The sequence below is a fragment of the Episyrphus balteatus genome, chromosome 2, assembly GCF_945859705.1.
Source record: "Episyrphus balteatus chromosome 2, idEpiBalt1.1, whole genome shotgun sequence".
Taxonomy (NCBI): Eukaryota; Metazoa; Arthropoda; class Insecta; order Diptera; family Syrphidae; genus Episyrphus; species Episyrphus balteatus.
In genome coordinates, this window is record NC_079135.1 from 3645611 (window position 1) to 3659124 (window position 13514).

Below are 13514 nucleotides of genomic sequence, written 5' to 3' on the forward strand. Positions count from 1 at the left end.
TTGGAAGTAGCTCAGAATGGAACCTAGGAAGCACCCCACCATATCTAACTCGATGGGAGGTGAATCCTGGCACAAAAGATTGTTTGATTCCCTGAAGCGAAGATGACCGCGTTTGGTTGCAAAACGAAAAAAAAAATAAAAAAAGAAAACAGAAGTAAATCGGCACAAAATCAAGGATATCTTGTTCTCTTGATGTGTTTTCCTTCCATTTTTTTTTTTCAATTTTTTGTTTACATATCCACACACGTTGCCTTCATCAAGGACTTTAATGTCCTTTCAGTGGCTCCAATTCATTGCATACAAGAGACACGACAGTGTTGTACAAGTTAACGCCTAGGAAAATATATAAATAATAGATATAGAGACATTCAGTTGAAAACTTTATTGTCTTATGGTTAAGAAGAACGCAGTTTATTTTTTTTTTCTTTTAATTTTCCTGTATTTGTATGGATGTGTGGGTGAGAGTATATGAGGAGGGTTGTGATGAAGACAAGAAGAAGCCCTTGAAACCCTTGAGCAATGCACTTTATTGTGTGAACACAATTTTTTTTTTATTTGTTTTTTTGTATTTTTTTTTTTGAAAGAAGTTTTCTGGGTCATGAATGTTGCTACTATATGCAATATGTTTGAATATGTGTACCTAAGTGTGTGTGTACAATGTACATAGTCGTGTCATTCAAAATAAATATAAATAGTGAATCCTTTCATTTTGAAATATACAGAGTTTGACTTTGTAAATGAGATTTGAAATTTGATTAAATGCAATTTGTTTAGAAACAGTTTTTTTCTTTCGTTCTTGTTTTTTTGTATTTTTGCTTTGTTTATTTTGCTATTTTTATTTCATTTTTTTTTCAGGAGTTATATTGAAATTTGAAAAAAGTTGAAAGTATTTTTTTTTCTGAAAAAAATAAAATGTCCTTTGGCATTGCAGGTAACACACACGGTTTTGTTGGCTTTGGCGCAATTTATATTTTTCGGTCAATTTATGAAGTTGGAAAAATTCTTTTTATCTAATTTTTTTTTTGTTAATGGTTTTAGAAAAACCATTTATCATAAAAAAAAAGTTTTGGGTGATTGTAATATTGGAATGCTTGGTCTATTTTTATTCGATTATTTTTGATATAATCTATTTTAGTTAAATTAAAAACGACTCTTTTAAGGTATGTTGATTAAATTAAAAAACTAAAAGAATTAAAACACTATGAAAAATTAAATTAGAAACTCGATTTTGTGAGCTGCATTTATTGAGAATTGTTTGCAATTCTAAGAAATGACAAATAAAAAACGGATTAGTTTAGTTTAAATTTGCTTTTCATTTGAACATTAAATTTATATAACCTTTTGGCGTGGATATAATACATAAAATACTGAAATTGAAAAGGATTTTTTTTTGTCCATAGACATTCAAATATTAGCAATCATGATGATGGCGGATTTCTTTTTTGTGTATTACATTGGTCTCTCAAAAAGGCACTATTTATAACAAATTAAGACCATAGCTTTTTTGAGATTTATAGTTGTTATGGTTTGGTATGTTTGTCTTTGTTGAAAAACTCCGACACAGCATATTCTAGCAGGTCACTCTGGTGTATACGTAACATTTTTTTTTTTTTTTAATACACTAGCATCTTCTATATTTTTCTTGATTAAGGTTTATATCCAATTATGTTGCGTAAGAAGTGCAGCCAATAAAACAAATGATTTTCGAATAGGAATAAGTCATGTTTTTTTAGGTACAAAATATTGCGTGTGCAAGACTTTTAATTCTTTTTCAAATATGTCTGGCTGTTTATCATCAAAACAAGATGAAAAATAATGAAAAAACTAAAAAGTATTTATTTTAGCATTGTAACTGCTGTGATTAAAAAATGTTTTTGGAGTTTCATTTTATAGCATTTTTAGGGAAACTTTTTTGTATAATGAATGGAATTTTAATTAGCCACTAAAAATGTTTTATTTATTTTTTACTTTTCAGCAGTTTTTATGTTGTTCTTTTCTGACAAATTTTTGCATTGGATGAAAGTCGAAAAAATATTTTAAATTTTTAAATTTTAACTTTAACCCCTTTTGTAACCCAAAATCGTAAATTTTAAAATTAATAATGTCAACCGACTTGCCTTTCATATAATAAAACAAGTATATTTTTAAAATTCAATATCTTCATTATTTACTTAGTTATTTCGAAATTTACGGAGTAAATTTAAATTTATTTATTTTTAAGCACTTTTTTAAAATCCAAAAATAGATCCCAGTTAGTTTATGTAGGAAAAATATAGTTTTTACGGCTTTTGTTGCACCTTTGTTGGTTTGTAACAGATATGTCAAATGGGGCTACTAGGGGTTAGTTAATTTTTAGATGATAGGCTTATAGTCTTAAACAAAATTTAACAATTTCGAACTTGGCTATTCATTTATACAATTTGGTAAAGAAGTTTTAATTCCAAATAAAAATTGTGCTAAAATTTTCCACAACCTTAGGTATTTGATACCTCATTTATTTTAAGCAGTTTTAAATTTTCTAAAAAATTATTAAAAAAAATTTAGATAAAAAAAAGCTTTAAAAATTTACTTGTAAATCTTTAAAATAAAATAAACAAAAACAAATATTTCGATAATATTTTGGTTAACTAGCTGCGTTAACCAGGCTCCAAAAAGTGTCAAATTTTTTTTAATTTTTAAAAGGTTTCGAAAAATTGATGTTTGAACACTGCCATCGAAAAAATGATTTTTAAAAATTATGTAGGTATTATTGCTGCATTCGATGGGTGCCTTTAAAACATCATTGACCACCCTTAGACTTTTCTTGACTATTTTTATTTTTGAATTTTGATTAAAGAAAACAATTTGTTTCCAATTTAGTGATGGCCATTTTCAAAAGCGCAGTTATCTAAAATGGCCATAGAGTAATTTTAAAGGATTTTTGATAATTATGGTGTTCTTTTAAATATGGTCATCGTTAAAAATAAGAAAATAAATTATTTTTATTTTTTAACAATAAAAAATTAAAATATTTTTAGGGGTGGTCAAAATAGAAATTAATGGATAGTCCAAAATTTTAATGATCATTTATTAAGAATAATTTAGACAAATTTTACTTTTTTGCGGGCCAAATTAACACAGCTGCTTAGTGAAGATGCAAAATTTTATCGTGTTTTGATGTTGCTGTGTTAATTAAAAATTGATAATGCCGAAAACTTTTTTTAACACCATTATTATTGCAAAACAAAAAATAACTGATCCTGAATTCACTTTTTATAAAAAAATATTAAAAAATTATAAGTTTAAATTTAATAAAAAGAAAAATTTGTCTCAAATAATTTTAACTCATTAAAAATATATTGAAATGAAATTATAATCTTAAAATCTTTGAATACATTTTACACAACAAAACCACCTTTTACCATTTTTTTTTTTTTTTTTTTTTTCAAAAAAGAAACAAAAAACCCAACATATTTACCTATAGGAACCGAACCGAACCCAAAGCAACACAGCGCACAAACCAACAACCAAAGATTATTTTTTATTTAGTGTCAGAAAATGACACAAAAACAACAAAGGTATACCTATCACCAAGAAAAAAGAAGAAAAAAAAAAAAAAAAAAAAAACACCTTTTCGTGTCCTGAGTAGATAATCCTTTGCGGATCTTGAAATCCAAATCTGTTTAACATTCCATTTTTTTCGTTGTGTTTGTGTGCCGCACAGTGTGTTTGCACGAACCACGGACATGACAGCAAGAAACCAAAAAAAAAAAAAAAATAAAAACAACATTATCCTCAAAAGGACATTAACTCTGATCCTATGGATGCAAGGAGCAAAAATAAGCGGCAGTGGTTATTCTGTGATGCTCTCTGCTATAGATACCTACTCTCGAATTATTTTTTTTTCGTCATCGTCGGTCGTTGGTCGTTTGGATGTGTTTTTGTTTTATTTTCCGGAAATATTTATTCTTTATCTTTATCTTTGCATCCCCATGCCACATACACCGACACCACAACTCAACTCCTTTGTCGGTGTATATGGCGGCCGGGCGTATATGAAAGCACAGAGGTTATATTGTTGTCTGTCAACTCACCTGACACGGTGCCTGGAATAAGTAAGCATCCCCGAATGCCGTACTCAAGCAGAATATGTAATCACGTTTCGGGTGCTCGGGTATGGGCTGCATAATCGCTCCGTCGACAATAATTAAATGCTTTGGTGCCGCCTCGACGGAACGTCCTTCGCGTGAATCGCACGGATAAAAGAGCAACGTGGTTCCCTTCAAGCAAACCCAGTATCCTTTCCAACCGCGCTTGCGGGCCAATTCGATTTGATGTTTTTTGCGTAGCAGCCATTTCTTCACCGATAGGAATCTGTCGATGATAAAAAAAAAAAAAAAATACATTTATTTAGTATCAACTTTTCTGCACAACACACATGGGAACTTATTATTCCCTCCTCCTCTTTTCAGTATGTGATGTGCAAAACAGTTTAAGGATAAAACGCGAATAAGATATGTATCGCCCAGAGTGGATATCGGGGGTTCGGGTTTCGGGTATGTGGATATATAAGATTTCCTTGTTTTTTTAGGACACGTCTGCTTGTATGACAGCGAACAAGGATGATATGGAAATTTGCTTCCAAAAACTATCAGAATAAATAATAAATGAATGTTCATTTTTGAAAGCACCATCAGCTTTCGAGTTTCCTCCACCTTCTTTTCTCCAAAAAATATTATATATACAACATCAGCATGTTTCGTTGGGGGGTTTTTTTTGTTTTTTGGGTCAGCAAAAAGGACAAGTTGGCGTGACTTAGGCTAAATGGAGGGCATTTTACTTAAAAAGGGACTGTGATTTTGGGTAATTCATGCCATGACAAGAATATTTGTTGCTTAATGAAAAGCGAATTCGAATGTGGAGATTTTTGCTGCGTGATGGTGACGAGGGTGGGGATGGAATTGGTACGTTTCTGTTTTTGTAATCTTTTTTGATTTTCCAGATTTGACACAATGAAAGCTGTTTTGAATAAAATTGTAGAAATACTCTTGTACACAAAATAAACCTATTTTGCGTGCTATGAGACGATTAACTTAATTGAAAAAAATATATATATATTGTTTTGAAGGAGGAGTGGTAGATTATAAACACAATAGGGAGTCCATTTTGATTTGTATTCTAGGAGGAGAACATGTATTTAAAGTGCTGACTTCCTTAACCTGTTAGATCTTTATTAGGGAAGTAGACACAGAAATTGACAAAGTGGTGGATTTTTGTTTACTAATGAAAGATTTTATAGGTTTTTAAATTATAACCTTCTTTCTCAATTAAGGTAAACACTTCAGGAAATCAATGGAATTATGGGATTTATTACTTTTAATTAAAATAAAATAATCTAAGCCTTTTTGCAGAAATTTAGTTGTTCAAAGCAGTGATAAATCGTCATACACATGTAAGATCTACAATGCATTAATTTGCTTTAACAATGTTAACCAATTACGTAATTTTTTGCTCTCATAAAAAGAAGCAAAACTTTCCTTCACTAGAGAATTGGTTCATGTTTATTCATTTATTTGAAATTCATATTTTCCAATCCTTCAAAATTTCTTTTTGAATACCGAGATTATATAAATTTTGGTTCACTATTAGCATTGCGTTTTTCACATACGAAATACACTTTGATTTTGTGAAATACAAAGTGATCTTTTTATTTAAGTTTTTCATTAGAAAACTTTTAGAATTTTTGTAAAATCTCAAAATAACTATACAGGGTGTCCCACAGTTAGTTTCTGACATGATTTTCCTCGTTTTCATAAAATCGTTTTTTTTTATTCTGACATTCTCGTAAAAGTTTGAACCGATTTCATCTATTTGCATGAAGTTTTTTTTGAACGAAACTCCACTTTTTTTGAAAATGTTATACGTTATTACCGTAATTTTGAAACAGTTTTTGTTTAAATTTCTTACAACATTAGGTATAACGAAAATTAAATTATTAATAGTATTAGTAGTAAAAAAAACTTTTACTACAAGAGAATATTTGGACATTTTATTTTTCCTTCTGGAATTTTTTATTTTTGGATTATTTTTTTTTTTACGTAATAAATTCACTTATAAACCGAAGAACTATTTTCAGTGGTCTTAGCCTTAAATGAAGCCTCAAAAGTCCCTAGATAGTCCCAAAACCTATGCGCTCCGAACCTACCTCAGTACGAAAACGAAAACTTTAAACGCATTTTTCTCGAAACGCGTTTTTTTCCGCGCCCTGCAACGTAACTCAAAAACTAATGAAGCTATTATTCGTTAACTTATTGGCCATAGCATGAACCTAAAAGTTCAATATAATTTTTACAATAAATATTTTTTTTAACAATTTTTTTATAAAATAACATTGTGTTTTTTCGTTTTTTTGGTCTCTAATTTTTAATTTACACTTTTTTTTACTAAATTTAGGTTCATGCAATGCGTATAAATATATTTTATTGGAAGAAAAATTCCTTTTTTGATCATAAATAGTTTTCTGGACCAGGGCATTGCACGGCGCAAACGCGAGGCGTCAACTTCAAAGCGCTGTAGAGCCGCCATTTTGTTTTTTTCTTACTTCAAAAAAATTGTATCAATATTTCATAATGTCAATAATATCAAATACTTTTCCAAATTTCAATAAATGCTTTCGGTTTTCCAAAAAAAATTATTGAAAAAGCTGTCTTCCAGAGGGATTTCCCCCCTTAAGAAATAAGAAGATTACAATTTTTGTATTTTAAATTTTTGATAAAATTGGATAAAAAAAAAATGTTAATGCCTCATAACAATTCAAAACTAACTATTTTTAAAATTTTATTTATTTTTGTTCATTTGTTTAAAAAATTGAAATATTCTCATTTTCTAAAAAAATTAAACTCAAGATTTAATTCTAGAGATCAACTCCTTTAAATTAAAAAAAATCAATTACTCGTTTGCGAAAATTTGGTATAAAAAAAACAGTGTATTTTTGTTAAGTTCAAAAATGTACTTTTTGAGAATTTTATTTATATTTAAAATTGTATTTAAAACATAAGTTTAAGTTAAAATTTCAATCCTGGTTCATAAAGAAACTAGGTTACAAAAAATAACGTTTTGAATATTGAGAAGTAAACTCTTTTTTTAATTCTGTGTTTCCAATCATTATTTTAATAAAATATATTATTTATTTAATAAAATAAATTATTTAAATAAAAGGTCACCTTAAAATAAGATGATGCCCATATTTAATTCCACCCTCTTAAAACAATACGATTTCCGCCTTAATTGAGTGTTCCGCTTTAATTCTGTTACATTGATGGTAAACTTCATTTTATTTTAATATGATTTTTCATCTTAAAAAAATAGGCTAAAAATAAAATTTTAATAATATCATAGAGCTTCAGCTTTTGAAGTTTATCATATTTATTTTCAAAAGTGTCCTAGGCTGAGGGTAAAGCACTTGCCTAGCCTAACGATCCAATAACTGTGGGATCGATCCCTTGTGGCTGCCACATAAAAATAAGATGATTTTCCGCTTAAATTAAATTTGCACATTCAAGAAATTAAGAAGATTTGCCCGCTTAATTTAATACGGAATCCGCTTGTTTTTAGGTCGTCTTTTTTCTCCTATATGACTTATTTTTGGAGAAAAAAAAATAACTAAAAATGCGCTAAACTAATTTAATATTCTTCTTTTTTTGCTTTAAAAACGCTCTTAAAAGCATCGTTTTTGAAAAGTTTTATTATTTACTCTTGATTTTATGTTTTTTGTTGAGTTTTTAATTTATTTTAACTTGTGACGATGAGATTTACTCCAAGAAAGAAAAAACATCTCCAAAAGTTTTTTTTTTTTTTAATTTATTTCAAACTTTTGTGTATGTCAAACGTGTTATGTCTTTTGTTAAAAATCACTTTGACTTTGTTTTGGGCAGTAAGTTTCCCACAAAGTACAATAATACGCTTTATTTCGTTTTGAGATATTGCGTGTCAAAGAAACGTTTTTAAAACTACTTTGAAAAATTACTTTCCAAAAAAATCACTTTATTATTCATGAAACATTTAAAACTCTCAAAGACAACAACCACCCACCCACACATTGAAATGCACTTTCCTTCTACACTTTCATACAATTCACAAATAAATCCTTAACCATCAAAAAAAAAAAAAAAATAGTAGAAAATGTTATACCTTTTATCCAAAATCAAAATCATTTCTCAGAAAACTTTTACTCAAAAAGTGTGTATGTGTGTATTTCGAGGCATTAACTAAGCACATATACCGTCAATTTATTTTAATTTAAAATCTCAGCAATTTACAACCAAAGAGCAATATTCTTCAGAGAAGAAGAAAAAAGGGCTTCTCATAAAATAAAAAAACTTCCTTCGTTTTATACTACGCACCATCACCACCTTATATACAAAACCATCTTCGACTTTTGATCCTTCGATTGAAGAAAATGAAATTCCATTATCTAACCCTCTCCACCTCCTTCTGCAAGGCGAACTCTCTCCCAAAAACCACACACTTCCAATCAAACTTAAGTTGATTCTGATTTAAGATTGAAATCAAGGATAAGGATAAGTGTTTTGTGGGTGTATGTGTGTGTGTAAGTGAACGTTTATCGATATACATATTGAACGATACCGATAGAAGGAAGAATATTGAGAAAAGAAGGATATATAAAAAAAAAAAAAACTTTTCTGCTATCGTCCTTCGATTTCAATTTCATTACTTTTGTTATTTATCAAATTGCTAACGTAATGAAACTATACACACGATGAAGAAGAAGTGTAACACGAGTTGGGTGAATTTTTCAAAGCTCTCCCAATAGCTTTGTGTTGATTTAGTATATAAGGATATAAAGGATATCGGATTGATAAAGAGAGAGAGGTTTTTTTAAGGAGGATTTCGGGTTCAAACTACACTACTTACCCAGCCTTTCGTACAGCTCCAGTGCAATTAAATGAAGATGCTGCTGTTCCTGTTGATTTTGCTTTATATGGTGACGCCATGACACTTTCGCCATCATCTTCATCAGATACGGCCGTGGTTAAGCTCATTCGATCATCATCGGATATCTGTAAATAATAAAAAAAAAAACAAAAACAAAATAAATACTTGAGATTTTATTTGAGAAAAATCATGTTTATTTTTTTTTTATTATTTTCTTTTACTGAATAATTAATAGGAATTCATATTTGAAATTCTTGACGTCTTGGAACAGACCAAATCATAAAAGAACATTTTCGCAAGACGTGCAGTTTGGTTTTTATGGCTTTTTTTTCAAGAAGGTTTTGGTTTTATGTTGGTTTTTGGTTTGATAATTCACGAATTTATTATACAAAAATTCAAATGAAGACTTTTATGGCAATGTACTGGTAACTGGTTTATATTTTTATGAACATGATTTTAGAATTATGGTAATGTGAGATTTTTTTTGGGGGGTTTTGGGGTTATAAGACTGGAAGAAGAATATTAACGAAATGCTAACACGTGACCGAGAAAGAAAAGCAAATAAAATGATGGGATTTATTTAGAATTTACTTTAGAGTACATGAAAAATATGGAATATGAGGTTTTGAATTATTTTTGAATTTTTATTATTTTTTAACAGAGTTTCAAAGAGCTTCCGCGTTATCGAAAACACGACAATATGAGTTTGTTTAGTTGTATAAAGACAGTTGAGAGAGCGTTGAAGCTTAACAAGAGCAAAATTGTTGAGGCTATATTTTGAGTAAAAAGCGGTAAATCTGAACAAAAAAACCGGCACCTGAAAGCTGAATAAATAAGCAAGAAACACTTGAACAACTTTTCTGCGTTACTCCAGTTTTTAAGTGCAACATATCAAAACATTCCAAAAATGGCTCAAAAAGACCAAAAACAGTAGATTTTGAAAGTCATTATTTTTTCCAATTTTAGTCATATTCAATTTTTGGTACCATTATGTTGAAAAATAAAGTAGGTATCTTCTTTTCTCCATCACATAGACTATTTAGTAAAAACATCAAAAAAGTCGTTTTATCTCTTTTTTGAATATATTTTTTTACAATAATTTAACTTAAAATTTTTAAAAGGGTAAATATCGATAGAAAATTTAATTATCTACAAAAAATTACTCAAAAAAAATTTTCAAATTCGGCTCGCTTTTTAAGTTGTGGACAAAAACTCAAAAAGTAACAAAAAGAGTCGAAAATATTGATCGTTACAAAAATGGTCATATCTTTATAACTTATCCATAAATTTTGATGAAAATTATCTTATTATCTTCGCCAGAAATATACTACAGATGTTAAATTTAAAACTATGATGACTCGAAAGATTTTGAGATTTTTTGATTTTTTCTTTCAGTAAGAAATTTTTTTTGGCATAAATTTCCATTAAAAAATCGATTTTTTAAAAAATGAGTGACGCAAAACATTTTTTCTTTTATTTCTTGCGTATTTATTCAGCTTTCAGGTGCCTATTTTTCTGTTCAGATTGAACGTTTATTACTCGAGATATAGCCTGAATAGAAAGTATGCTGGGAATAATAGCGACAAAAAACTTTGAAAAATCATATCTCGAAAACGTATCCATCGTTATTCTGTTTAACTGGTTTATGAGTCCCTAGAGGTCAAAGTACGTAAGAAAAAAATAGTGGGATTGAGTGTCCATTTTGCCTGTAAACCAGTGTTATTAATAGTTTAAATTATTGGTTCACTGAGGTGTATACGTAATTTTTGTTTAAGGAGGTAAATGGAAATGGTTCTATTCTGATAGATGAATGAAGACTATCCTCTGACCTTTCAAATAGTTTTACTGACGATACGAATTTATACTTATGAGATGTGGAAATAAGTAATTGAAGAGTTGAGAATGAGAATGGTTTTTTCATTTCTATTTTTAATAAGATTATTTACTAAACTTTTTTGAATATAAAAATATAATTCTTTTCTCCATCAGGACTTGGAGGCAAATTTAGCAGACAAAAAACAGTGCGCAAAATAGTCTCTTTAAAATAGTGACAGTATATTTTTTAAGAATTCTTCGGCAAATTCTATTGAATATTGAAACCGAAAAAAGTTATAACGACATGAAAAAGTTAAACCCAAATTCGCAGGGTTAACTAAGAAAATAAACCACAAAAGAAACTATACTTGCATTCCATTGGTGCATTTTATATTATGGAAATGCATATAACTTTCTTTTATCAAAACCGAATCAATTTGCCTTCGGGTAATTTTTGTTTGAAAAAAAAGTATTGTATTTTTTTTTTAAGAAAAAATAAAAAAAAAATGCTCAGATTACTACCCATCTTGGCTAAAATCTCAAATTTCTCTTTGAAGAAAGAGATCGAAATAATTTTAAATTAAATTTATTTCTCGTATATAATCGTGTTATTGCAAATACAAAAAAAAATCCATTGAAATAAAATACCATTTCAATTTAAAAGAGGTTTTTTTCTATAATGAGCTGTTTTTTCTTTTAAATATAAATCGATTGTGAACTTCCAAGAATTCAAGACTTTATAAAATTCCTTCAAAGAAAATTTAAAAAAAAAACTCTTCCCATTTTTTATTATTATTATAACAATTCACCTGAGAGCATGGTTATTAAGAGTTACATTTTGTTTTTCAAACTTTCAAAAGAAGTTCACCTCTAACTTCACAAGGAACTTGTTATTTTAAGAAGGAAACATTCCTGTCAGTGTAGACTTAAGGTATTATTTATTTTCTTTCCAAAAGGTGCTTATAAAAGTGAACTAATAAAAAAAAAAAAAACTTCGCCAAAACCGGTTGTCAAACAATTTAAAATGACACAAAACCAAAGGATGTGAGTCAGAATTCTGTATATTACGCGTCAAGACTGAAAGGTAGGTACGCATCTGTACGTCTAACGTTGTCTGTCATAGTCCTTACTGATACCGACAAGTTTTTTTTGATTTTATCTTTCATAACTCCGCCGACTTTTGACTTAAAAGTTCAATTGGCATTGCATTCAAATTTAAGTACTTTTCGTCCCTCTTTTTTTCAAATAAAAACCCCATCTCGTTGGAAATAAAAAAAAACTTATAAGTACCAAGTATCATTGCGTCATTGTGTATCTCTGATATCTTTGACTTTTTCAAACTTTAACTTCTTTCCATTTTTATCTTTTCTTTAACTTTTGCTCATTGAAGTTTGCAAAACGCGCTATATTAGTGTCACATATCGTCAGGATAATGATTTTCGAGGAAAAAAAATCGAAAAAACTTTTCCAAAGAAAAAAGGACATTTTTTTAGTTTTTTCTTCAAGTTTTCTGCGTGATATTGGTGCGAACTAAAAGGAGCGATTTTTCTTTATATTCTAAGCCTCTGCTCTGTACAATGATGATAAAGACGACGTCGACGATGCCAATAAACGAAAACCATTCAATGTGCACGTTTTCACGATTTGAATGTGAAAAATGAAGACAACACACAGAAGCAGCAAACGCGCGCGACACTGACAGGATAAAAGAATCATCAGAACTTTTGATAAAGTGAAAATAAAAAAAAAAAACAGAAAGTAGAAGGAAAAATAAATAAAATATCCTCACGTCATGGTGAAAATTGTTTGAAGTTAAATTGTCACTTCTAGGAGTGTGAAACTGCAAATTGTGAGGCAAAATAAAGGATTTCTCAAAATCGACGAGGACTTAAAATAAAAAAAACAGAGAAACGCCAGTCACGTTACATAACATTTTATGATTTCTTTCTTTTGCTGGCAGGAGTTTTTTTTTCTGTTTTTTTTGTTGAGTTGAAATAATTTTTTTGCCTCTGGCAGCAGACACCTCCATTTTTTTGTTTTTTGTATCCTTTTCCACTTATTTTGTTCTTGCTTGACGTTCCAAGGATCTTCGCGGGTTTATGTTTTATATATATTTTTTTTTTTATTTTTTGTACATAATTTTGCTTCGTTTATGTTTTTTGTTCAATATACATTTTTTTTTTTATAACACCAAGCACAGTGGCAACTAGAAAGAAGGATCTACCATTGTCGTGTGTTGGTTAAAAAAAGGAGGAGTGGGGGGGTAAGATGAGAGAATTAAGCGTCATATTTTATGTTAATTTTGAACTCTTTTTAAATGAAAATGTACATTTTTTTGTTGTCTTTAAGGATTCCCATTGGACTTTCAAAGGTGTTTTATTGTGAGAATTTTATTTACCCTAAAAATAAAATATTCCAAGACTATGGCTGGGGTTGCATGAGTAAGACAAAAAAGAAAAGAAAGAACAAAAAAAAACATAAATAAGGAAATATTCAAATGGTGTGTTGCCTCGTAATTTTTTTTATCGAAGCTACTTTATCACTTCGAGAAGAAAGTTTTTTTTTATTTTTATATATTTTTAGGGAAAAAAAAAGGATAGGAAACCAAAATAGGATCTGCATATTAATTTATTTTGACCTTCACTTCATCAAAATAAAAATAAAATAAATTATCTCTTTTTATATAGGTACTCTCTCTTTTTCTCTCTCTCCCTCTGTTTAAATTTTTTCTATCTTCAAGGCATAATAATTAACTAAAAAGTTTT

General features: G+C 28.9%; 1 protein-coding gene across 1 annotated transcript in view; it reads right to left on the reverse strand.

The window, feature by feature from the left end:
• Positions 1 to 13514, reverse strand: part of LOC129908972 (protein still life, isoform SIF type 1) — a 419398-nt gene that overhangs the window by 158369 nt on the left and 247515 nt on the right. Inside the window, exons 13-14 of the mRNA XM_055985825.1 lie at positions 8914 to 9059; positions 4074 to 4353 (exon numbers count right to left, since the gene is read on the reverse strand). Coding sequence (XP_055841800.1) covers positions 4074 to 4353; positions 8914 to 9059 — 426 coding nt within the window. The remainder of the gene's footprint in view (positions 1 to 4073; positions 4354 to 8913; positions 9060 to 13514) is intronic.